The sequence below is a fragment of the Pteropus vampyrus genome, unplaced genomic scaffold, assembly GCF_000151845.1.
Source record: "Pteropus vampyrus isolate Shadow unplaced genomic scaffold, Pvam_2.0 Scaffold80, whole genome shotgun sequence".
NCBI lineage: Eukaryota > Metazoa > Chordata > Mammalia > Chiroptera > Pteropodidae > Pteropus > Pteropus vampyrus.
The window spans coordinates 2,947,721-2,970,637 of NW_011888861.1; the positions used below are offsets into that span (position 1 = coordinate 2,947,721).

Genomic DNA, 22,917 nt, shown 5'->3' on the forward strand with positions numbered 1-22,917 from the left:
AAAAAATCTCACAACCCCAGTTAGTGGATTTGAAACATATATTTGATTTCATGATAAAAGAAACAAGATGCATTTGCTTTTATGTGCTTAAAATTTTAGTTTTGACAAATCTCTAGGAAAATTGAATTAAAACAAGTACTAATACTGTCATTTAAGAGCAAACAAATTATTCTGTAATTGAGTAGATTTCTCTTGAACCTAAATAAGAATAAATGAGAAACACTACAATTCTTTTCACATAAGTCCTTTGCTAGATAAAAATCTCACTGGCTGAATGTGAAGCTTAAATGAGATAATGAGTGTCTAGGTATTTTGAAATGTATTAATTTCAGGAGTGAAAACCGGAGACTCAGTTCAAGCCACTCATTGTATAGGTAAAAGGGACCGTACACAAGAGGAGGCAATTCTTTGTGTTGTTTACAAATAACTAAGTGCTATAAAAAAAATTTCAATCAGTTTTAAATTTCTCTTTACCAGTCAGTTTTCAGGCATACCCCCAAAATCTTTATAAGGGCTCTATAGACTGTTCCCCTAAAGAAGAACATATTACAATTCTATAATTTTCCTTCTTATAATGGTAATTAAAGCGATAAACACATCTCCTCTTTCACCCTGAAGAAAAGGCTGAATTGCAAACCAAAGGAGCAACTCCTGTTGATAGTGCAGGTGATGTAAAGAATTCCTTAGAGAGAGTCTAGCCAGGTCACCACACTTCTTTGTTTTCTCCTCTCTCCATAGAAACTGGACACTGAGTGGGAATTGAGCCCCAGTGCAAAAAAAAAAAAAAAAAAAAAAAGCAGAGGTAGTTTAAGGTCAGGTAAGCACAGGGCTTTGCCATAAATAAAATAAAATAAATACATATATCTGTATTTCAAGAATGTGTCAGCAGTAATGTACCGGCAATTTCTAAATTTGTTTATTTTGTAATGATGAAGAGTATTTACATAATGACCAGACTGTATGATTTCCAGGCAAGTAAAGGAAAAGAGTAAATCGTCAGTGAGTCTTTCATGAGACAGAGTGGGGCCATATGAGGCAAGCATATTATGCTAATACATTTTAGTTATATTTATATATTGCTATACTATGTTAAAAATGCTGAAACACCTTATGTATCTGAAAACCTGAAAAAGCAATAGCGGAATTAAACAAATAGCCCTGATATGGTAAGAAATGTCACTTCCACAGCATTTTGGTCAGTATTGTATTAGAGTGGACTATATATATGTGCTTTTTCTCTGATATTCTGTGAACACTTTAAGAACAGATTATTTCTTATCAGGGAACTGGGCCAAAGAGTAACTCCTTTGCTGAGTGACAGGTGATATGTGACTTTGCCCAGGCCAATGCTCTAGCATTTAATTCAGGTTTCTGTGTTAGTTTGGTTTTTCAAAAATTTATTTCTCCATAAAAATATCCAAAATTTCATGGAATCTCCTAGTCTCTTCTCTCTCCCATAATTTGTACTCTTTTGTAGGATAGCTTGCCAAAAATAGAATTACTGGACTAAATCATATGAACTTTAGTTCATGCCTTTTTTTCCTCTTTCAATCTTTTTAACAGCATTATTGAGGTAAAATCCACAAATATAAAACTCACCTAGTTTAAGTGTACAATTTAATTATATTTAGTAAATTCACAGTCATGCAACCATCACTTCAATTCAGTTGTAGAATATTTCCATCATCCCCAAAATATCTTTAATGCCCATTTATAGTCAATCCCTGTCCTTACCCCAAGGCAACCACTAATCTGCTTTCTGTCTCTATTGTGTCCAAGCCCTTTTAAAACAATGTATTAAATGTTTTAAAATTTTATTTATTTATTAAAATAAAAAAATTTCAATTGCAGTTAACATTCAATATTATATTAGTTACAGGTATACAACATAGCGATCAGATATTTATATAACCTACAGAGTGATTCCTCCTGATAAATTTAGTACCCACCTGGCACCACACATAGTTATTACAAGTTATTGACTATATTCCGAATCTATGCTGTACTTTAAGTCCCCGTGACTATTTTGTAACTGCCGATTGTACTTCTTAATCCCTTCCCCTTTTTCACTCAGCCCTCAACCCCACTCCCATCTGGCAACCATCGGTTTGTTCTCTGTATCTGAGTTTGTTTCTGTTTTGTTTATTAAATGTTTTAAATAGGTAATGACATTCACATGATTTGAACATCCAAAAGTTCCAAAAGTATTCAGTAAAATGTCTCTCTCATCTCTGAGCTATGTTGCCAAGTTTCTATCCCTCTTGGACAGATAACTCCAGTTTATCCTTCCAGATTATTTTTAGAATATGTGCCCATATCATTAAAAAACTGATATATTTCAAACATGGAAACGTATAAAGAATAAATATGTAAATACATATATTTCTGTCAAACAGCTTTATCGAGATTTTACATTTGGCTCGTTAACCTTTTTTTTTTTAGGACTACATCATTACGATATTGAAACCTCCTCTATACCACCCACCACCTCACTGACCTCCCTTCCTCTCTCCTCAGATCTGCACATTTTCAATCTTTACATAAAGGAACACATTGTACAGTGCCTGCCATTCTGTAACTTGCCTTTATTGCTCAATGTTGCTTTTGAGATTTATCTATTTTTATACATGTAAATATAGTTTATGCATTTTAACTACTGTACAGTATTCTTTTGGGGGATTTATTTATTCATTTACCAGTTGGCGGACATTTGATATTTTTGTTTTTATTGCCATTACGAATGATATGGCAATAAACATTTTTACATGTCTTGTGGACATATGTACTAGAATTTCTTTAGTGTATATACCTAAGAGCAGGATTGCTTGGTCACAGGATATGAATGTTTTTAACCTTTTAGATGGTGCCAATTTACTCTATTCAGTGAGTGGAACAGATTTATCTCCCAACAGTGATGTATCAGGGTTCCCATTGTTCAACTGTCTTAACAACCCTTGGACCATCAGATTTTTTAACACCCAAGCAGTCCTCAAACTGCATAGTTCTGACATACATGAGATTTAGCTAACATGCCCCTTGCAAAGTAAGGATAACCTGAATACAAAACTGATGAGTGTGAAAAGATACTTAATTGTGGTATTAATTTGCATTCCTGTTTCTATTAGGTAGGTTATGTGTATTTTCATATATTTATCAAACACTTGTTTTTTCTTCTCTGAAGTGCTTTAATAGTTTTGCCCATTTTTCTGTTGGGTCATTAGTCTCTTTCTTGCTGATTTGTGTTAAGTCCCTTATAAATTCTGGTTACAAATTTTTTTTATGATCTGCATTACAAGTGTCTTTTTTTAATCCATGGCTTCTCTTTCAGCTTTGTAATATGATGTCTTCTATTGAACATATAATTTTAAGTTTTTAATATTGTTATAGATACTACTTCATTTAAATTAAAATTAATTTTAATTTTAATGTGGTTAGATTAATCTGTCCTTTTCATTACAGTTTGTGTTTTTTGAGACCGTAAAGATTTTCTTCTATATTTTAGTCTCAAAGTTTAGAAATATTTTATTTTAATAATTAGGACTTTATTTTTATGTATGGTGTGGTAGGAATTAAACATTATTTTCCCACATAGATTGTCCTAAAATACATTTCCATGTATGCATCTGTCTATTTCAGTGCTTGCTATTGTGTTTCATTAGTCTATTTTTATATCTCTCCAACAACATAGCACTTTACGATGACTCTTAATATCTGGTATGCAAGTCTCTTCACCTCTGTCCTTCTTTAAAACTGTTTTTGCTATTCTTGTCCATTTTTCTTCAAAATGAATTTTAAGATCATTGTTCATTAAAAACTGTTGGGATTTTTAGTCAGATTTCGTGGAACTTATAGATTGAATAAATGACAATGATTGATACTGATGTCTTTCTGTCCATTTATTTATATCTCTTGTGTTCTTCATGAGCACCTTGTATTTCTCTTGTTTAATTTTTTCCCAGGTACTTTACAGTTTTTGTTGCTGTTTTAATCTTATTTTCTATTACATTTTCTAATGTTTATTTGTGGCATAAAGAAATGCTATTGATTTTTGCATGTTGATAATGTATTCAAACATCTTGCTGAGTGTTTATATAGTTTTAAGTTTGTCTAAACTCTCAGATTTTATGTAAAGGCAATGATTTTGTTGATAAATAAGGACATTTTTGTCTCTTCCTTTTCCAGTTTTATTTTTCTCAATTATTTTTCTTGCCTTATTACATAAGTTACAACCTTTTATGCATTATTGAACATAAGCAATGACAGAAGGAATTCTCTTTTTGATTGTAATGGAAAATCCACAGTTTCAAATGATGTATGATTTTTGCTTTAGGATTTTGATAGCTACCCTTAATTTATTATAGAAATAAATATTCTCCTTTTTTTTTTTCTAGAATTATCAGCTACAGCTATATCTGTTTATTTGTATGTGTATGTATTTGGAAACATGAACTCATATTCTACATGATGGTATAAAAGTGTTCTTTTTAACAAGATATCATGGCTATCTTTCTAGGTGACTTTTAAAAATGATTACATAGTATTCCATTCTACGAAATTCAGAAGTTTAAAATTTTTAAGTAAGCATATCCATCTTTTTAAATAATTTCTTCTATTACTTCTCAATTTAGAATTTTTTGTCTCCCTCCAGATATTTGATGAAAATTTAGAACTGTTTCCTCTACTTTTCTAGTTTCATATTTTATATTTAATTCATTAGGTTTTTTAAAATTTTGAATGTGATTTATCTATATTAAAATATAATGCTAAGTTCTTATATATGGTATCATCACCGCTACCCAGTTCCACTTCTGTAAGAATAAAAGGAAGCTTGAAATAAACCCTCTAAAATTAAGAGGAGGAATATTAGACTAGATTATTTCCAATCTTATTTCTAGTTTGCTTTTTGTTTTGGTTAAAAATAATATGAAGTAGGAGGAAGCCTGGCTCTTTATGTAGGAGCTTCCGCTATCCAAAAGAGTTCTTCAGAAATTGTGGAGTCATTATTGGGTTTCTACGAACCATACTTGGCCTTGAGGAATTAGACATTTTCTGATGATGAGTGATTTTCTCAAATTTTCATGCATAATACTTTGAGAGAAGCAGTGTTATTAAATAGATAAATGTGGTTATCAGAAATACTATTGGTACCAACAAAACAAATAATAAGTATTGGAGAGGTTGTGGGGGAAAAAGGAACCCTCATACACTGCTGATGGGAATCTAAATTGATACAGTCACTGTGAAAAACAGTATGGAGGTTCCTCAAAAAATTAAGAATAGAATTACCATATGTCTTGTTTGCTTACTGATATTTTTAGTGCTGAGAACAGCACCTGGCATATCAGACATGTTCAATACATATTTGGCAAATGAATGAATGAACAAATGAATGAGTGCTTGATGCTACGTAGTGTCAGACAAATAACTCTCATTTTGGAAGCTAAAGTGTGATTTGAGAATGATCAATGTTTACAAGGTGAAGGTAACCATATATGTGTCTGTGAGAAATTATTTGGTTGCTTTCTTTTAATTTTCTATCAAGGAATGGAGTTTATGAAGAAGTGGAAGCAGAATGGTTAGGGAGAGGGGATTCACACAGAGGCATTGAGGAGAAAATATGGAAATGGAATGTGAAAGACATAAATGCATCCATAGAGGTTATGTGGTAAGAATATTAGAATTTGAGTCTGGAGAGGATTTAAAATCTCTCAGCCTGCCTTGTGTTTCAAAGAAAGGAACTCCGAGAAGAAAGGAAGTAAATAGGCCAAGTGCACACAGGATGAGGGCAGCGAGGGAGCTAATGCCCAGGTCTCACGGTGCCCAGTTCAAGACTCTTTCCTATTAAACGGACACATGCAAAAACAGCTTCTTCAGTGGCAGTTAGTGAAATGTAAAATGTACAATTGAACGTACTCTAATTAAAAATGGCAGTGGTGATTATGAAAAACAGTATGGAGTTTCCTTAAAAAATTAAGACTAGAGCTACCGTATGACCCAGCGATCCCTCTTCTGGGTATCTACTTGAAAAATTTGAAAACACTTATTTGTAAAGATATGTACCCTAATGTTCAATGCAGCATTATTTACAATAACCAAGACATGGGAATAACCTAAGTGTCCTTTGACGGATGATTGGATAAAGAAGATGTGGTACATATAAATAATGGAATATTACTGTTCCACAAAAAAGATCAAATATTGCTATTTGTGACAACATGGATGGATCTTGAGAGTACCATGCTCAATGAAATGTCAGATGGAAAAGGACAAGAACTGTATGATTTCACTTATATGTAGGATATAAAACAAAAAGCAACAAACAAACAAAACACATAGACTCATAGATACAGACCACAGAATGATGGTTACTAGAGGGGAAGGTGAGTGGGGGAAAGACAAAGAGGGTAAAAGGGGTCAAATATATGGTGATGGAAGGAGACTAGATTTTGGGTGGTGAGCACACAATGGAGTATACAGATGTATTATAAAGTTGTACGCCTGAAATTTATATGTTATTAAAAAATGTTACTTAATAAATTTAATTAAAAAAGTTTTTAAACATGACAATGGTGAAAAGCCCAGTAAAACAAAAGACGAAGATCTATAAAACTATAATTTTGACAAACATTATTAGGAAACTTCCGATAATAAGGGGTAATTAACAATATGAAAAGAGTGTAATCAAAGATAGAAGTTATAGTTGGCCAAAGGTAAGAAGTTCTTTAGCTTTTGTGTATTATAAAATCCCATTTGGCTAACTCAAAATTACTAAAGGGATGCAGATTTTCTCTTGTTTTGCAAATTCAATTCCAATTCTACTTTTCAGGTTGTTTTTTTTTTGATGATTTCATTGACTCTTCAGAAAAACTTTTCCCTCTCCTTACCCAGAATCGATTTTTCCTGAGGGGAAAAAAATTCTCTCCAGGATGGTGCTATTATGCTAGGAGAATCTCTCAGTATTTTTGTTTATTGGTTGATTCATTTTAATCGCTTACTCATCAAGCATTTATTAGACACCTACTATGTACAGGTACTGTGCAAGTTTCTGGGGCTGTAAAGATTAGTGAACTGTTTTTGAAATAGAGATAGTAAACCAGCAATTAAAGTGCAAAATAGGATGTGTTCTAAGAGATTGAAAAGGAGAAGTTAACACTGCCTAAGGAGTAAGAGAAGCTTCAGAGGAGAGGTGATGATAGAACTGTGTCTAGAAAGAAAGGGAATAGGAGTTTTCTAGGTGGGCACAGAGGGCCCCTTGCAGGCAGAGTAGATGGTCTGTGCAAAGCCAGAGCGGGGGCAGAACACGGTTGAAAGGGCCACTTACCTGCATTTGAATGTCCTTGGAGTTGATCACTTCCACAATGCCCACCACATTGTCAAACACCAGGCCAAACTTCTTACAGTTGTCTAGGAAAAAATACTTCACTAAATACACAAAGCATGTTAATATAACCAACTTATCAAAGTAACTACAGAGCCCTACCAATCGTAATGGAATTTATTTTCCCTTTCATCTGTAGGGTAGACTTGTTGCATTTGAAAATGTAAGCCACTTGTTTCAATTCAGTCTCCGAAATCACAAGGTCATTCCTGTCCTCTTGGTACTCCTAAAATTAAAACATATGCAAATATTAAATACAAGGATGTATAAATAAATCAAATCCATTGCATATTGAAATTACTATGGAGTTCAGCATCCATTAACGACAGCTTTCCAATATGTTCTTTCTTTTAGAACCATTTTCTTAGAGACTAAACCACAGCTCTTACTGTGTCATTGTAAGATTTTGAATGGATAGGACCTCTGCTTGGAAAGGGGGTTGGTGCCAATTTGGAAACAGTCAGGTATCTGGTACCCTGGCTAGTGGGTAGAGGTTGGAGCAGGGATGTGAAAGCTTTTTGTTGAGTCTGAACTTAATGGTGATGCAGCAAAATTTGCTGTGTCAAGTAGGAGTTGGGTAAATAGGCTGGTAAGAGTCACTACGGTGTATTTTCAGATCATGGCAACCTTTCTGAGGACTTTGGTCTTCAATCTTTGGGGAAGCCCTTGGGATTAGCAGGGAGCACCAGCTTCCATCCACATTCTAAGTGTCTATCCTGCTGAATCGGTAGGTTACCTTAACACCTCCATAAGTGGAATGGAATGAAACATCCTACAGAAGATCAGAATGGGGCACAGATTAAAAGTTTATGGAAAGAGTAGTCAAATTCAGAGACATAAAGTAGAAAGGTAGTTGCCAGGGACTGAGGTGATGGGGAATGGGGAATTAGTGTTTAAGGGGTGAAGAGTTTCAGTTTTAAAGATGAAAAGAGTTCTGTGGGTGGATGGTGGTGATGGCTGCACACAGTGTTAAAAGTACTTAATGCCACTGAACTACATACACTTAAATGTTATGATAGTAAATTTTATGTTGTGTGTATTTTTTATCACAACTAAAAAAAATAATTTAAAAAAGTTGAAGAATGAATGGGAAATAATGGAAAAAAAATGTTTATGGAAGCATTCAGAAAGACTCCCATTTTCTATTTTAGCTAAGCTTTTGCTAATGTCATTTCACTTGGAAATCCTTAAGACCTTGGTACACAGCTTAGCTGTTGGTCTTTACGTCAGAGCATGTCAGGAACAAAGATTAAAGGGCTTTACTCACTATTCTCCATTTCTTTCCTTCCAACTCGAACACAGGAGCATGCTTCTGACGAGGATGAGATTGGGGAGACTTGGGGCCTGGAGTGTGGCTTTTGGTAGGAGATGGAGTTTGTCCTCCTTGAGCCCGCAGATTGGGATTCTTGTATGTCTTCTGATCATCTGTGATGTGTCGAAGTCCTGGGAAGGTAATAAATATATAGACACATTTCTTTATATTTCATGCAAATGGAAGTGTCCCTAACTTCTTAGATCAACATGATACAAAGAGCTCAAGAATTATTGTCAATGCTATTTTTATAGCAGTCTAGTGTTTTCTCAAGGTTAGTAAGCAGAGTCTGAGACCTGTATAAATTAGAGTTCATGGAAGCACTGTAAGGATTTTTCAATTTGAGGAAACTCTTCTTTAAGGAAATCAGATGATAGGTAAAAATTCTGCAAAAAGCAAACCATAGTGCCATGGCTGAATCATTTCCTATATGTGCCCAAATATTAGGGCTTTCCAGTACGGATATGTCAGAGTACAAAACTGATTTTAAGGTTACAGAACTATTCTCTTTGCGGGTGAGGAGACAGTGCAGCTAGTTGGAGCAAGAGAAAAATTTAGAATTTTGGGTTCTTAACTCCAAATTCAGTGCATAGGGACACTTATATCATAATTCATTCCTATGACCTGTGCAAAGCAAAAATACATTTCTATAGTTTTTGGCAACATGACTTTATTAAATATCGTATGATTATTTTTTAATTAATCATTCACTGTGAGGACAAAAGTTGTTCAATGACATTATTCTTTGACAAGCCTGTACACTGCTTGAGGTCACACGTGCTATTGTTTGTCATTTTTTATTTCACTTGATCTTGATGCCTTGGTTGTAGGTGGCACTGACACGCTTATGCAGTGCAGTGGTAGATTTGGAACCCAGAGTCTCTGAGTTCTTTCTGGTCCACGCAACAGCCCACTGAGCCCATCTACCTTGACATGAACGCTATGGACTCCCACCTTCCCTGTGTGTTGGGGACTGGGATGGAATGATGCATCCATCACTGTGGGCTCTGTGTGTGTGGGGGGCGGGGGCACGGGGCGCTGTGTGCCTGGAGCCTAATGGAGACAGCTTCAAAGTCAGGTTTCCTCACCTTTTGTAATTGCTTCCCCTTGGTTAAGCTGTGCAAATAAAGCTGAGCGTGAAGGAGAAGACTCTTCTTTTCTGCCTTCATTTTCAAAAAGTGGAGGTGGCCCTGGAGGAGGTGGAGGAGGAAGGGCTGGAGGAAGGCCAGGCCCAGGGGAGAGGGCAGACAATACTGATGTGGTCGATGCTACTGGACCCTGTGGGAGAGAAAAGATGGAAAGCACTACACCAAGACCGATGTTTTTGCCGAGAGCTGGCATTTTGCCAATGTCAGTTAGAACCTGTTGCCAAAGAGGAAGTGGAGTTCAAGACTCACAAAAGGGCACCCAGGGGTTACACTTGTGCATCCCCAGTTGGTTTGGGAGGATCTGGGACTGAGGGGGGATTCACCTTGGGAACACAGAGCATGACTCAGCAGTATAGCCCTGTCAGTAGAAACTCCACATTCAGGACTCATGCAGCCAACTCAGAAGCAAACAAAGCTATATTCACAAGTTCGTGTCCAAAGACCAGGATATGAATGAAACTGGGCCTTGGCCAACTGAGAATCATAAGAAAAAAGTGGTCCAACTAATAAGAGGATTCGCTTTTTTGGGACACTGGAAATTGCAACCATCAATAAGAGAGAGTAGTGAAAATTATCCAGTGGTTATTAGATGTTTTTGAAGCTTTTTGAGCAACTAAAGAGATACTAAAACTCTTGCTCAGAACTCATTTTTCAAATATGCATGCCTCAAACTGACCCCTAGGCAAGGACCATGTGTGACCTGCATGCTGTCAAACCTGAAGGTGGTCAGGATCCAGGATCCATCTGGTGGTTTGGTTCACTAGTGCAGATTGTGAACCAAATAAAAGCTGGATTTCTTCTGAGCAAGATCTATGCTTATTCTTATTTTCTGTGCTATGCAAAGTGCAACCTTTATTTTCAATATGAAGTTCTAACAAATTCAAATGGCAGTAAAAGATGATAGACAATAGAGGGATGCAATTGTCGTAGAGTTTAAAACTAGTACGATAGAAATACACATATACAAAAACTTGTTATATATCATTTCCCTTTTAAATCCTGAATAGAACACTGTATTCCTGTGATAAGAAATGATAAGGTGATTCGATGAAAAAAAAAAGGCAACTTAAGTTGAGAATATAGAAATGTAGCTTAGGCTCATATATTTTTAATACCAAATACAATATTTAAAACATTACAAAGTGCTAAATATTAACAAAGACAGCATATCTGTATTTGCCTAAAGAACCCAGTTTTATAAGTGTCCATATCAGGTTTTTAATCTGTGGTAGTTTTTAGTTGAAAACGCCACACAATTTTCAAAGTACTTATTACATAATCCCTTTTAAGTATAGAACTACCCTGAAAATAAAAGATTCTTCTCTAACTACAAATTTCCAGTTACAAAAATAATCACAGGGATATAAATACTGCATAAGGAATATAGTCAATAATATTGTAATAACTATGTATGGTGTCAGATGGGTACTAGACTTATCAGGGAGAATCACTTCTTAAGTTATATAAATGTCTAATCACTATGTTGTACATCTGAAACTAATATAATATTGTATATCAACTATAATTGAAAAATAAATTTCAAAAAAGATTCTTTTCTATTTAAAATGCATGTCTTAAAAACAGAAAGCTAGGAATCTTGTCTCCTGAGGTTATAAATTGTGATGCTTTTTTATTTTTAAGGAAGATCAGCTTGACTCCATTGGGATTCTCAGGTCAGGTAGAAAATGGTTACTTAGTTCTTGATACTGACCTTTCCCTCTTTCCCCCCCACCCCCAGGATCTTAAATGTTTCCTATTATGTTACTGAGGTGAATTTGAGAATTTGCTTTGAATCATAAAGAGTATAAACTATAAGCTTTGTGCATCAAACAATATTCCAGTTCTCGGCTCCAGACACTGAGAGCCACGAAGTATTATTTTTATTCACAAAACCACATAACTCGAAAATAGTCAGTGAAGCGACAGACCCCTCTCGCACATCTGAAACACTGCCTCTTTATAGTTCTCCTATTTTGTGGAAAGGAGAGACGATACTGGCTTCTAAATCTTAGAATGATTTACGTGTCCTCTCTCAGAATTCAGAGCCTCTCTCCAAGAGCCATAAAAGGACACTGAAACCAATAAGCCACATATTCAACTTTTTGGAACTTTGATACATTCAGATGGCTGACCCAGGAACACTAAACAAAGGATTTACTGCAATGAATGTTGAGTATAAAAGCCAAAAAAAATAAGAGAACTCCAGACCAGCTGAAACTCTGCCTTCGACTTATCCTTTGTGGGTTCTGGCTCATTCCTCTATCAGCCCCAGTGAGAGCATAAAACTAGGCTCTGGTTTCCAAGGTGACTTTACAATTAGCATTCAGGGGCTTTACTGCATACAGTGTGGTGAAAGCATACTCATTAGACATTCTCTCAACAGGACCTCTGTGAGCTGCCCCTTGCAGCTCAACTTTGCCTCTTTCTCCTCTTCTTCTGTAGGATATTACAGCACATGATACCAGAGCTTTTTGCATTCTCACATGTGCCTGGCCATGAGTGGCAGCCATATCAACTAGAATCACAGACCAACACTAAGTCTCCAGGCATCCCAACAAAAACAGAGAGGAAATGGTCAGGGAAGGGAGGGGAGCCAAGAATTCTGGAAAGTCTAGTGTGTGCCAGATACTAATTGTTTCCATTTATTTAACAGATATTTAATTCTCAGTATAAGACATGCTGTGTGCCAGGTGTTCCCAAACTTGTCTGAACATTAGAATCATCTGAGATTTCTCAGAAATCCCCAAACCTAGACCACATTGCGGAAATGCTCTCTGGGAAGGTGGGACACAGGCATCTTATTTTTTGAAGCTCCCCAGGTGATTCCAGTGTGCTGACGAGTTTGGGAACAACCACTCTATGCTATGTGCTAAGATTAGTCTTAGTCATCAGAAAAATATTACTAGGGCTGTATTGAAATCCCTCTTTAACAGAAAATGAAGCAGAAAATCAGTAAGGCTGACCCAATATTAAAGGGCCAGTAAATGGCAGAGACATAACTCAAGCACATTATCAGCTTGATTCTAAAGCCTTCTTCAGGATTGGTGCTTGCCAGAGGTAGGGGTTGAGAAATGAGTGAAGATGGTCATAGAGTACAAACTTCCAGTTATAAAATAAACAAGTCCTAGGGATGTAATGTACAACATAGTGACTATAGTTAATAACGCTGTGTTGTATATTTGAAAGCTGCTAAGAGAGTAGACTTTAAAAGCTCTCATCATGCAAAAAAAATTGTTAATTACATGTTGGAGGGATGCTAACTAGACTTACCATGCCGATCAGTTTGCAATATATACAAATTTTGAATCCTTATGTTGTAAACTTGAAACTAATATATAAGTCAATTATAGCTGAACAAAAAATTATGAAAAAAATAAAGCCTTTTGCAGGAAAATTTTTTATCATATTCAGGTTTTTTTTTTTTTTTAATAGTCACTAGTCAGGTGAAAGAACCAGAGAGAGATATGGGCTACCTCAAGACATATGTAGTGCTGCTCTTCGGCCTCTGGCTTGACTATGTAAGACTGAAATATTGGGAGCTGGTATAAAACCATCTTAATTGTTCTTCCACTACTCCTTGCTCCATCCATCTAATGCCTTATCAGCTGACCAAACTCCTACAGCCAGCTCTGGAACCAGGCTTGATGCTATGGGAATATAAGAAGTCTTGGGTGTTGACACTAGCACCGTAGCTTCAAGTCACCCATGACGCTGGTTTGTAGTTACTCTGTTCCCTGGTTCTAAAACTGTCCTCTTGTCTTATTAATTTTTCCTGAGTACCAACTGGTTCCAGTAATGGGATACTTACACCCAAATCTTGGTTCCCTGCCTATTGCTCAAGTTGTTCTGGGTTGGGGACCTGACCCCTCTCCCGGGGACTGGAGACTTCAGGGCATTGTTTCTTGGTGTGATTTCCTTTTAGAGAGAAACTCATGGCAGAGGTAACGCACCAAGTTGTCTAGACTGAATGAGAAGTAGTGGATCAGATCAGGGCCTCAAGCCTAAGTTGCCCGTTGAGTGATCCATTACTTCTCATTTTCAATGGGATGTGGGCCCTGTGGGAAGTGGATCTAAGAGGAGAAAAGAGCCCTGGGAGAGGGCAGGCTTGGCATAGCTCATACTTATGTTAGGTCTGTGTAGGGATGTGATGGATTGCTCCAGATGGGCAAACTTGTCTGGGGGTACTGAGACAAGGACTGGGAAGAGTCTCTGAACCAAGAGTACCTGCTCCAGAAACCTGAGTGGGTCCTGGAAGAATTGCAGGGATGACATTTGATTAACCTGTCGACTGCACTGATTTCTTGGAATGGAGGGTATGGGGTCAAATCTACACATGCAGAATGAAACAAAGACATTTAATAAAAGATGCAGTTTACTTGCATATTATCTGAATGTTTCTTGTCCTTCTAAAGGAACTCTTTTCTTGATAAAAATTCTTTACCGTGTGTTTTACCCCAACAACTATTTTTATTTTATTTCTATAGTGTAGAATTATACCTCTTAAAACTCAGGACCTACAGAATTATTATATCTTGTGACTGGCCCAGGTCACATGGATTGGAAAGTAAAGGAAAGACTTAATCTTAGTTAAGCAGCAATGACCCCCTCTCCCCACAAATGCTTTTTAAAATACTATTTTAGCTATGAAGGCGATTACTTCATTTAGCTATGAAGGCGATTACACTCAGAAAGTGGTGGGGGTGCTGGAGGAGTGGAGGCTGAGTCTTGAGTACCTTAGAGTCCCAGACTGCAAACAACTGAAAAATATATTTTATTAAAATCATTTTAACAATAGTTTACAACTTAAAAAAAAGCAGCACATTTATGATTTTAAATGGCCATATTCAGAGTGCAAAGGTTCACTTATGTTGCAAGAACACAGCACAAAATCTAAAAATGCTGCTTTTGAAAGCTCTATTAAGATAAATTTTGGGAGCAGATGTTTGATTATATACTTTTTTTTTTGGAGGGGGGCACAAAGACTTTTCAAACATCTGCAAATCCCTTTCTCTAAATTAATTTCGACTGTCCTGGGAACAGCTGCTTCCTCTGATTTTAACTACATGAACTATCACTATAAAATAATGAAGCCACTGTATGTGGCACATAGAAGGCTTACAGTGTTTTTAATTTGTACATACATATAATATATAAAATTGTATAACTATATTACATGTAATATAGTTATGTACTAATGAGCATCAACTTTTTCATTAAATGTTACTTGAAATAATTACTAATTATTTTATTCCTCTAGAATTTAAATTTTATTCTGAAAGGGAAACTACTTCTAGTTCTTAAATGAAATGAAATCTCCACATTGTTTTGCTGGTGGAAATTACATATGTAATTAACATCCTACTTCTATTTTCAACGATAAACACTATTCATTGCCTTAGTTATCCAGTTAATTCAGGTACAGTCTAGCTTTGGATCTAAATGATCTATGAAAGGAACTCCAATTATCTCTTTTTTTTCAGGTTGTAGAAAGCAAGACTAATAGGGTACTTTTAGACAGAGGTTTTATGTCTTTGTGACAAAATTAAGCAAAAAGTGAAACACACTGCTTAAGGAAAAAAATCAGCTACAAAGAAAAGTTTTCTATTTAAGATTTTCTGCTTAGTAATTAAATTGTTTGGAAATTTTCGATTTTCACATTTTAATTTCTAAGATTTTTGAAAACCTAACAAAAATAGGGGTAGCAGATAATTTGCTCTAAATAGAACCTAACTCTTTAATAGATGGATTGAAAATGAATTAGAATAAATAGGGCCCATTTGTCAGTTTATACAACAAACATTTACCAAGAGCTGCCTTGCAAAGACCTGGGTATATAATGAAGAAGTGGGCATACATCCTGTTTCTTTTTCTTTTTTTAATTAAGTTTATTGGGGTAACATTGGTTAATACAGTTATATAGTTTTCAGGTGTACATTATAATTTGACATCTGTATATTCTATTGTGTGTTTACCAAAGTCTAGTTTCCTTCAGCTACCATATATTTGGTCCCCTTTACCCACTTCACCCTCCTCCTACCTCCCTATATTTGATCCCCTTTAACCATCTACTGATCCCCTTCTCCCCCACCATGTACCCTCTGTTAACCACTAGTCTATAGTCCATGTCCATGAGTCTCTGTTTGTTTCTCTTGTTCATTTGTTGCTTTTAGGTTTATATCCCACATATAAGTGATATCATGTGATTTTCAACCTTTTCTGTTTGGCTTATTTTGCTTAGCATGATTGTCTCGAGGTCTATCCATGTTGTCGCAAATGGCTGTGGCACATATATACAATGGAATATTACTTATGGCTGAGTAATATTCCATTGTATATATGTGCCACAGCTTCTTTAGCATCTATCGTAGGACACTTTAGTTGCTTCCATGTCCTGGACACTATGAATAATGCTGCTATGAACATCGGTGTGCAAATATCTTTTTGGATATGGGTTTTTAAGTCTTTGGGGTAAATACCCGGTAGAGGGATTGCTGGATCATATGGTAGCTCAATTCTTAGTTTTTTGAGGAATCTCCATACTGTCTTCCGTAGTGGCTGTACCAATTTGCAGTCCCACCAGCAGTGTATGAGGGATTCTATTTCTCCACATCCTCTCCAGCACTTGTTATTACTTGTCCTATTGATTATAGCTATTCTAGCAGGTGTGAGATAGTATCTCATTGTGGTTTTAATTTGCATTTCCCTAATAGCTAGCGATATTGAGCACCTTTTCAAATATTTGTTGGCCGTTTGTATGTCCTCTAGGGAGAAGTGTCTGTTCAGGTCCTCTGCCCATTTTTTGATTGGATCATTTGTTCTTTTGTTGTTATTGAGTTGTATGAGTTCTTTGTATATTTTGGATATTAGGGCCTTATCTGAGGCATTGCTTGCAAATATATTTTCCCATTCAGATGGTTGTCTCTTTACTTTGTTGACGATTTCTTTTGCTGAGCAGAAGCTTTTTAGTTTGATGTAGTCCCGTTCATTTATTTTAGCTTTTACTCCCTTGCTTTTAAGGTCAAATTCATAAAATCCTCTTTAAGTCCAAGGTCCTTGAGCTTCGTTCCTATGTTTTCTTCTATGCATTTTATTGTTTCGGGTCTTATATTCAGATCTTTAATCCATTTTGAGTTAATTTTGATGTATGGTGACAGACAACAGTCTAGTTGCATTCTTTTGCAGGTGGCCTTCCAGTTTTCCCAACACCATTTATTGAAGAGGCTTTCCTTTCTCCACTGTATATTTTTGGCTTTTTTGTTGAAAATTATTTGCTCATATAAATATGGGTTTACTTGATTCTGTTCTACTGGTCCATTTGTCTGTTTTGCTGCCAATACCATGCCGTTTTGATTACTGTCACTTTGTAGTATAATTTGAAGTTGGGCAGAGTGATGCCTCCAGCCTCGTTCTTTTTTCTCAGGATGGCTTTGGCAGGTCCCGTTTCTTAAGAAGCTAATAATCTAGTGCTGAGGACCCTAACTCCTGGGCCATGAACCGGTACCAGTCCATGGCCTGTTAGGAACGGAATGGGGCTGCACAGCAGGAGGTGAGCTGCAGGCGAGCAAGCGAAGCTTCATCTGTATTTGTAGCCACTACCCAGCGCTAGCATCACCACCTCAGCTCCACCTCAGATCATCAGGCATTAATTAGATTCTCATAGGAGCAGCAGTCTCTGGTGCCAAAAAGGTTGGGGACCACTGATCTAGTGGGAGTGTCAAGTGCATAAATAAGTAATTGTAGATGCAGTTTGATATGTGTCATGTGTTATATGAGCAAAGGACACTGGAGCACAAAGGAGGAAGTGACCAGCTCTTCTCAGGACAGTGAGATCAGGGGAGCCAGGGAAGGCACTACTGTGGCTTAGGCTTGGGCTGTACAGTTGAATGCACTGTAGAAGACAGAGGCCCTATTAAGAGAGGCACCAAAGGGTTTTAAACAAGGGAGAAATGTATATATATGTACATATATAGATAACATTAATCTTCAACTCTAAAAATAGGCAGGCAACCTATATCTTGGCCCATGTTTTTACCAATTTTTTAAAAGCAGAGACCAAGAAAATAAAAAAATACCATGTGATATTCTCTTGGAACAATTGGATTATGTCCCTCACAACAAAGCTTTTGTTATGATGTTTCTTCTATAAAACGAGCTTAGTGATAGTAATATTTTGAGCCACCTGTCTTTAAATATTTGTAGAGATCATAGATAAACCTAAAAAATGAAACAGTTGACATGCAGTGGTACTGCTTGTGGGTTTCCCAGCCTCCATCCTTCCCTCATGGCCACCAAGCCAACTCCCCTTCATGATCACACACATCTGGCTGTCTTCTCTTTCCTGGTTAGATGCTCTCTTTAGCTGTCCAGCTTGAAGCCATCCCGGCCCAAGCTGGGAATCAGGTAGCAGTAACAATTTACATGTGCCCAATTTCATGCTTTAAAAGCAGTTTAAAAATCACAAAGCCATTTTAGTCACAAATACACTTACATCAACATGCTAAAACTACAGGAATTCTCAATGTTGTACAACTGAACATTCTGGTCAAATGCTATTTATCAATTTTTCCAAAGACAAAGAATCTCAAGTGGTCTTGTGTAATATGAAACATAAAATAAGAGATGATTAACCTCTCATATATCACAACATAAGGGAGGGGTTAAAAGAAGAAACTACCAGTTTCAGAATCAAAGACTAACTTTTTATATACATAAATCAGTTTTCACAGCAGCAAGAGATGCTTCACAAATTTGTGATTTAAGATTTGTTTATGTTTTAGACGTCAAAACTAGTTTCTATTTTCTGCGAGATGTACTTTGATCATGAACTGAGTGAAATTGATACATTTCCAAATTTGTCAATTTCTATAAGTACTTGCAAATTTTACATTCATATTTACATCACACTTTTATTGGCAGACAACTATAATCAAGAAAAAAGATTGCACATAAACTAACAGATGATCATCCCATACAACATAAGTGTAAGCCAAAGTGAATTTATGACTTTAGTCTTTATTCTCTAATTTTTATCACTTCCTATAATTTTAAGACTTCTGCCAATGAAAACAAAGTTTCTGGGGCCTTTCCAAGAAAACAGAATTGTTAAAAATACTACAATGAAGTGCTGTATAACAATTTAAATATACGCTTATTAATATTTTTTAAAAAGTCAATTTAGGGAATATTTCCTAGTTCATCTATGGTAACAGAACACTACTTGAATTTCGGGTTTCCATAAAAATATCAGTGGTGCTTACTTCTATGTAGTTGCAACAAAAAAGATGGTCCCACAGTTAAGAAAAAAATATGGGGCCTGTTTTGATCACTTTTCTTCAGAGGTAAGACTCCAAACACCCTATGTCAAGACAGAGGTAAAGAAGAAAGGTAATGAGAACCCAAATCTCATGGTTCCATTAATGACTTCTAATGGCCTCATTCTTTCCCATTCTCCCCACCTGCCTGTGGTCTCTGCATATCCTGTCTTTGATGACTTGGAGGGATGTGAGCCATGGCAGTAGGTGAAAAAAGATAGAACAAGAAATAAAATCCCTTCAGAGAAGGAATAACAGCTTTAAATTGGAAAACAGTCTGAGAATAATGTATACAATCTGCATCAGTTCGTGGAAATCACCTAGTGTTTTTATACTTGTTCTAATTTATATATCAAATGTGGCCCTTCAAAAAACATAGGTGGTGATTTCTGTTCTACAGAAAAGTAGAAATGTTTGATAAAAGCAGACCAAGGCCTCAGAGCAGAGTCCAGAAGAATAAACTGAACACATTTTAATTTGCTCAAGCAAGCCGGCTATTTTGTATAAATGGTCTTGATAAGTAGCCTCCATTATTACTTTGGCCTCTCTTTGCTCTTGCTCTCGGAACCAAATCTGGAATTTCCAGATTGTCTTTTCTTCTTGCCTTCCAGCATTGGCAGCTCGAAAATAAAATTTCTCATAACAAAAAGGAAAGATAAAATTAAATTTTCCATGGGAAAATTTCCCAGAGTTAAAGATAGCAGAGTATACCCATCAAAGAGAAAAACTATAGATAGCCAACTGTTACATGAAGATGAAGAGTGACTGACATGTGGCTTGAATTATCTGGACAACTACTTCATTTGGCCAAAAAAGCCTAAGTCCGAACTATCATCGAATCAATGTTTTTGATTTTCTTTCAGATTTTAAGGTCATAAACTATTGTATTCCTCAAATTATCCATACTTGGTAGATGGCAGAGGTGGAAGTGAAAATAATTGCTGTTATAAAGATGATATAAATCATCTTTATATTATATATATTATGTATATTATATTGTATATTAGTTATACTATGTTATATATTATTTACTTAGGAAAACAAAAAATAAGAGCAGAAATATCTGCTGAGCTTTGTAGTTGAGACACAGTAAGACAAAATAACTTTTGTCTCAATTTCAGTTCCAAAATTCACAGGAAAGTTTAATTGATGCTTTGGTCTGGAGAAAAGGTCTGTGATTAGCTTAGCATGCATCAAGGTGCAACCTGGACCAACAAACTGTGGTCCGGGCTCAGCTATACGTGAGGTGTGAAGGGTTTGTTTAACCTTTAGAAGACAATTTGCACCTTTCCCCCAATCCTTTTTAAGAAACCTTTTGGCTGAATCTAATATTAGATTGCATTTTCTGAGTTTATACCACCTGGGAATAAGGGGCATGCGGGCGACAAGTGACAGGTGCAGGGGAGGCACTGGCAACCAATAAGCCATTGTCTATAATAAAATACACCTCCTATTACCATTACCATCATTGATAGAAGAAATTAAGAAATATTATTTACCTGGCTCTTGAACAATGGACACAATCTGCAGTTAATGGAAGAACACTATGAAAATTTCACTATGGAGAAATGTGATTACAAATTATGTTCAATTTAGCAAATATGTTTGGAGATTGGCCCTGTACCAGTCATTGCTGCACACCTGAGGTGGACCAGGGAAAGGACCCTGCTTTCAATGAGCTCATAGGCTCGGAGGAGAGAAGACACTTCTGTGTTCCCAGGCAACAGGCACTGGGCTCTGGGTCTTCGTGTCTTGCTCAGGCTGTACTTTGTTTGGAAGGCTTTTCCCCAATTTACTACCTGGAAAACTCTTACATATCCTTCAAGGCTCAGCTCCAAGTTCTCTTCTTTTGTAAACTTTCTTCAGCTTTCCTAAGAGGAAAATTTCTGTTTATTTCCTATTCCTTCACTACGAGGATCCGTTAGGGACACCTTTATGATGGTACTTGTAATTTCTTATCTACGAATTCAGGTTTGGTCATCTCCCAAGCCTGAGCTCTGAAGAGCCAATCATTATTCATCTTAACATCACTGGTAGTGTGGTCCAGTGCCTGAGACACTGTAGGTGTTTCATAAATATTTACTGAAGTAAATAAGTAACTGCTTTATAATGTAGAAAGTGCTAAACATCATAAAAGAAATAGATTTTAAAAAATATTATGGAGGTTTTGCGGAGGGAAAAGACAGCTTCCAGTTTGGGGCAGGACATGGTGATAAGCAGAGCAGGTCGGAGAGGCTTCTTGGAGAGCAGCCCATTTAAAACAGTGCAATGTGAAACAAGGAAGCAAGAGAAAGGTGATTCCCAAAAGCAGGGGACATGAATGTTGTCATTACAACAAACAAATGCAACTGAGTTGTTAGCAGTCACGCAAGAATTTACAGATCCACGTTAGTATTGTCTTTCGAAGCATTACTTTCTGATGGGACACACTTGTTTAATAAAACTATCGTTACTCAAAACTTTCTTTTAGGATTGCCTTCAGACCTGTTTACATAAACATACACATCAAATAATCATTCACGACTTTGCACTCTGCTCCCTCCGACTGAAAAGAATATTACTTGAAACCTCTCCAAAGATGCTCTGAATTTCAATGGCTTTTCGCCATTTGAAAAGATAAAACTCACTTTTAAAAAAAAAGAAAGATTTGCTACAACTTAGTATCCCAAAAAGGATGAGCCAAAGGTTTTACCTGTCACTGCCTTTTCTCACTGGAGAGGGAAAGGAAGATGGATAAAGCCATTCAGCTATGAAGGCGATTACTGGGAAGCCCAGTCTCAGGAAGTGGTGGGGGTGCTGGGGGAGTGGAGGCTGAGAGGCTGGACCTGGAGGCATGGGACCTGAGCAGTGAATGAGAACCTGGGGTGCCCAGTGTGGCTCCCTCTGGGCTGGGACTGATAGCCAAGTTCACTCAAAGTCTCCTCCTATCCAGACCCTCCAGCTCTGTTCTGGGGAGCACCTCTGCCTGTACTCACATCACAACCTCCTGATTTTCCTAAGAAAAGAGTGGGAAACAGGACACCCCCAGTTACATCACTGCCTTCAATGTTACCCATTAAAGAATTTTAAATAAGCACATCTTAATTAAAATATTCTTGAGGTGATGGGTTAAATAAATTAGAAACATATATTAACTTGCTGGCCTTCAGGTTTAGAGAGTTCGAGTTCTTGGTTATGAAAAAGTTCTAGCAAATAAAATAATCTGATCGTTAAAGTAAGGAGTTTTAAAAGCAACTACTGTTTTGATTTAGAGAGAGAAAGATTTAAATACTCTAAAAACATCTGTATTCTTATCAACTAACAATAAAACTCAGAGGTATTTATGAGATAATAAAAATAGTTCTAAATGTAAAAAACTTACTTAGAGCTTCATAGCACCACTGACTCTAAACTATTGTGTATAAAATTGTAGATACTTATTTTTGAACTACACTTATTCTACTGAAGCTATAGTACAGGTAAAAATAAAAACCACAAATAATCCCAAAACTTCAAAAGGCAGAAAATGAAGCTATAAGCAGTAATCTATCAAACCAGGCAACTGGTCAATAAATAATCAAGAGATCATTACACAAAAACCTTCTTACTCCTTAATTCTATAAGCCTGCATCTACCTCCAACCCTCCCGAAACTGCTTTCTAAAGGTCACTGATAAAATAGATGATGGCAGCCTTTCTCCAATCCTTATTCTCCCCTAGTTGTCATAGCTGACTGTGGTAGCCACCCTGTCTTTTTTAGAGCTTGAAGACCCTTGACTCTAGTTCTCTT

At 36.4% G+C, this 22,917-nt stretch overlaps 1 protein-coding gene across 4 annotated transcripts in view; it reads right to left on the minus strand.

The window, feature by feature from the left end:
• The window catches only part of CAP2 (cyclase associated actin cytoskeleton regulatory protein 2), a 126,854-nt gene that overhangs the window by 7,273 nt on the left and 96,664 nt on the right, over nt 1-22,917 (minus strand). For all 4 annotated transcript variants that reach the window (XM_011362854.1, XM_011362855.1, XM_011362857.1 and 1 more), the window contains 4 exons: nt 9,779-9,968; nt 8,646-8,821; nt 7,481-7,604; nt 7,322-7,404 (listed from right to left, as the gene is read on the minus strand). In XM_011362854.1, coding sequence (XP_011361156.1) covers nt 7,322-7,404; nt 7,481-7,604; nt 8,646-8,821; nt 9,779-9,968 — 573 coding nt within the window. The remainder of the gene's footprint in view (nt 1-7,321; nt 7,405-7,480; nt 7,605-8,645; nt 8,822-9,778; nt 9,969-22,917) is intronic.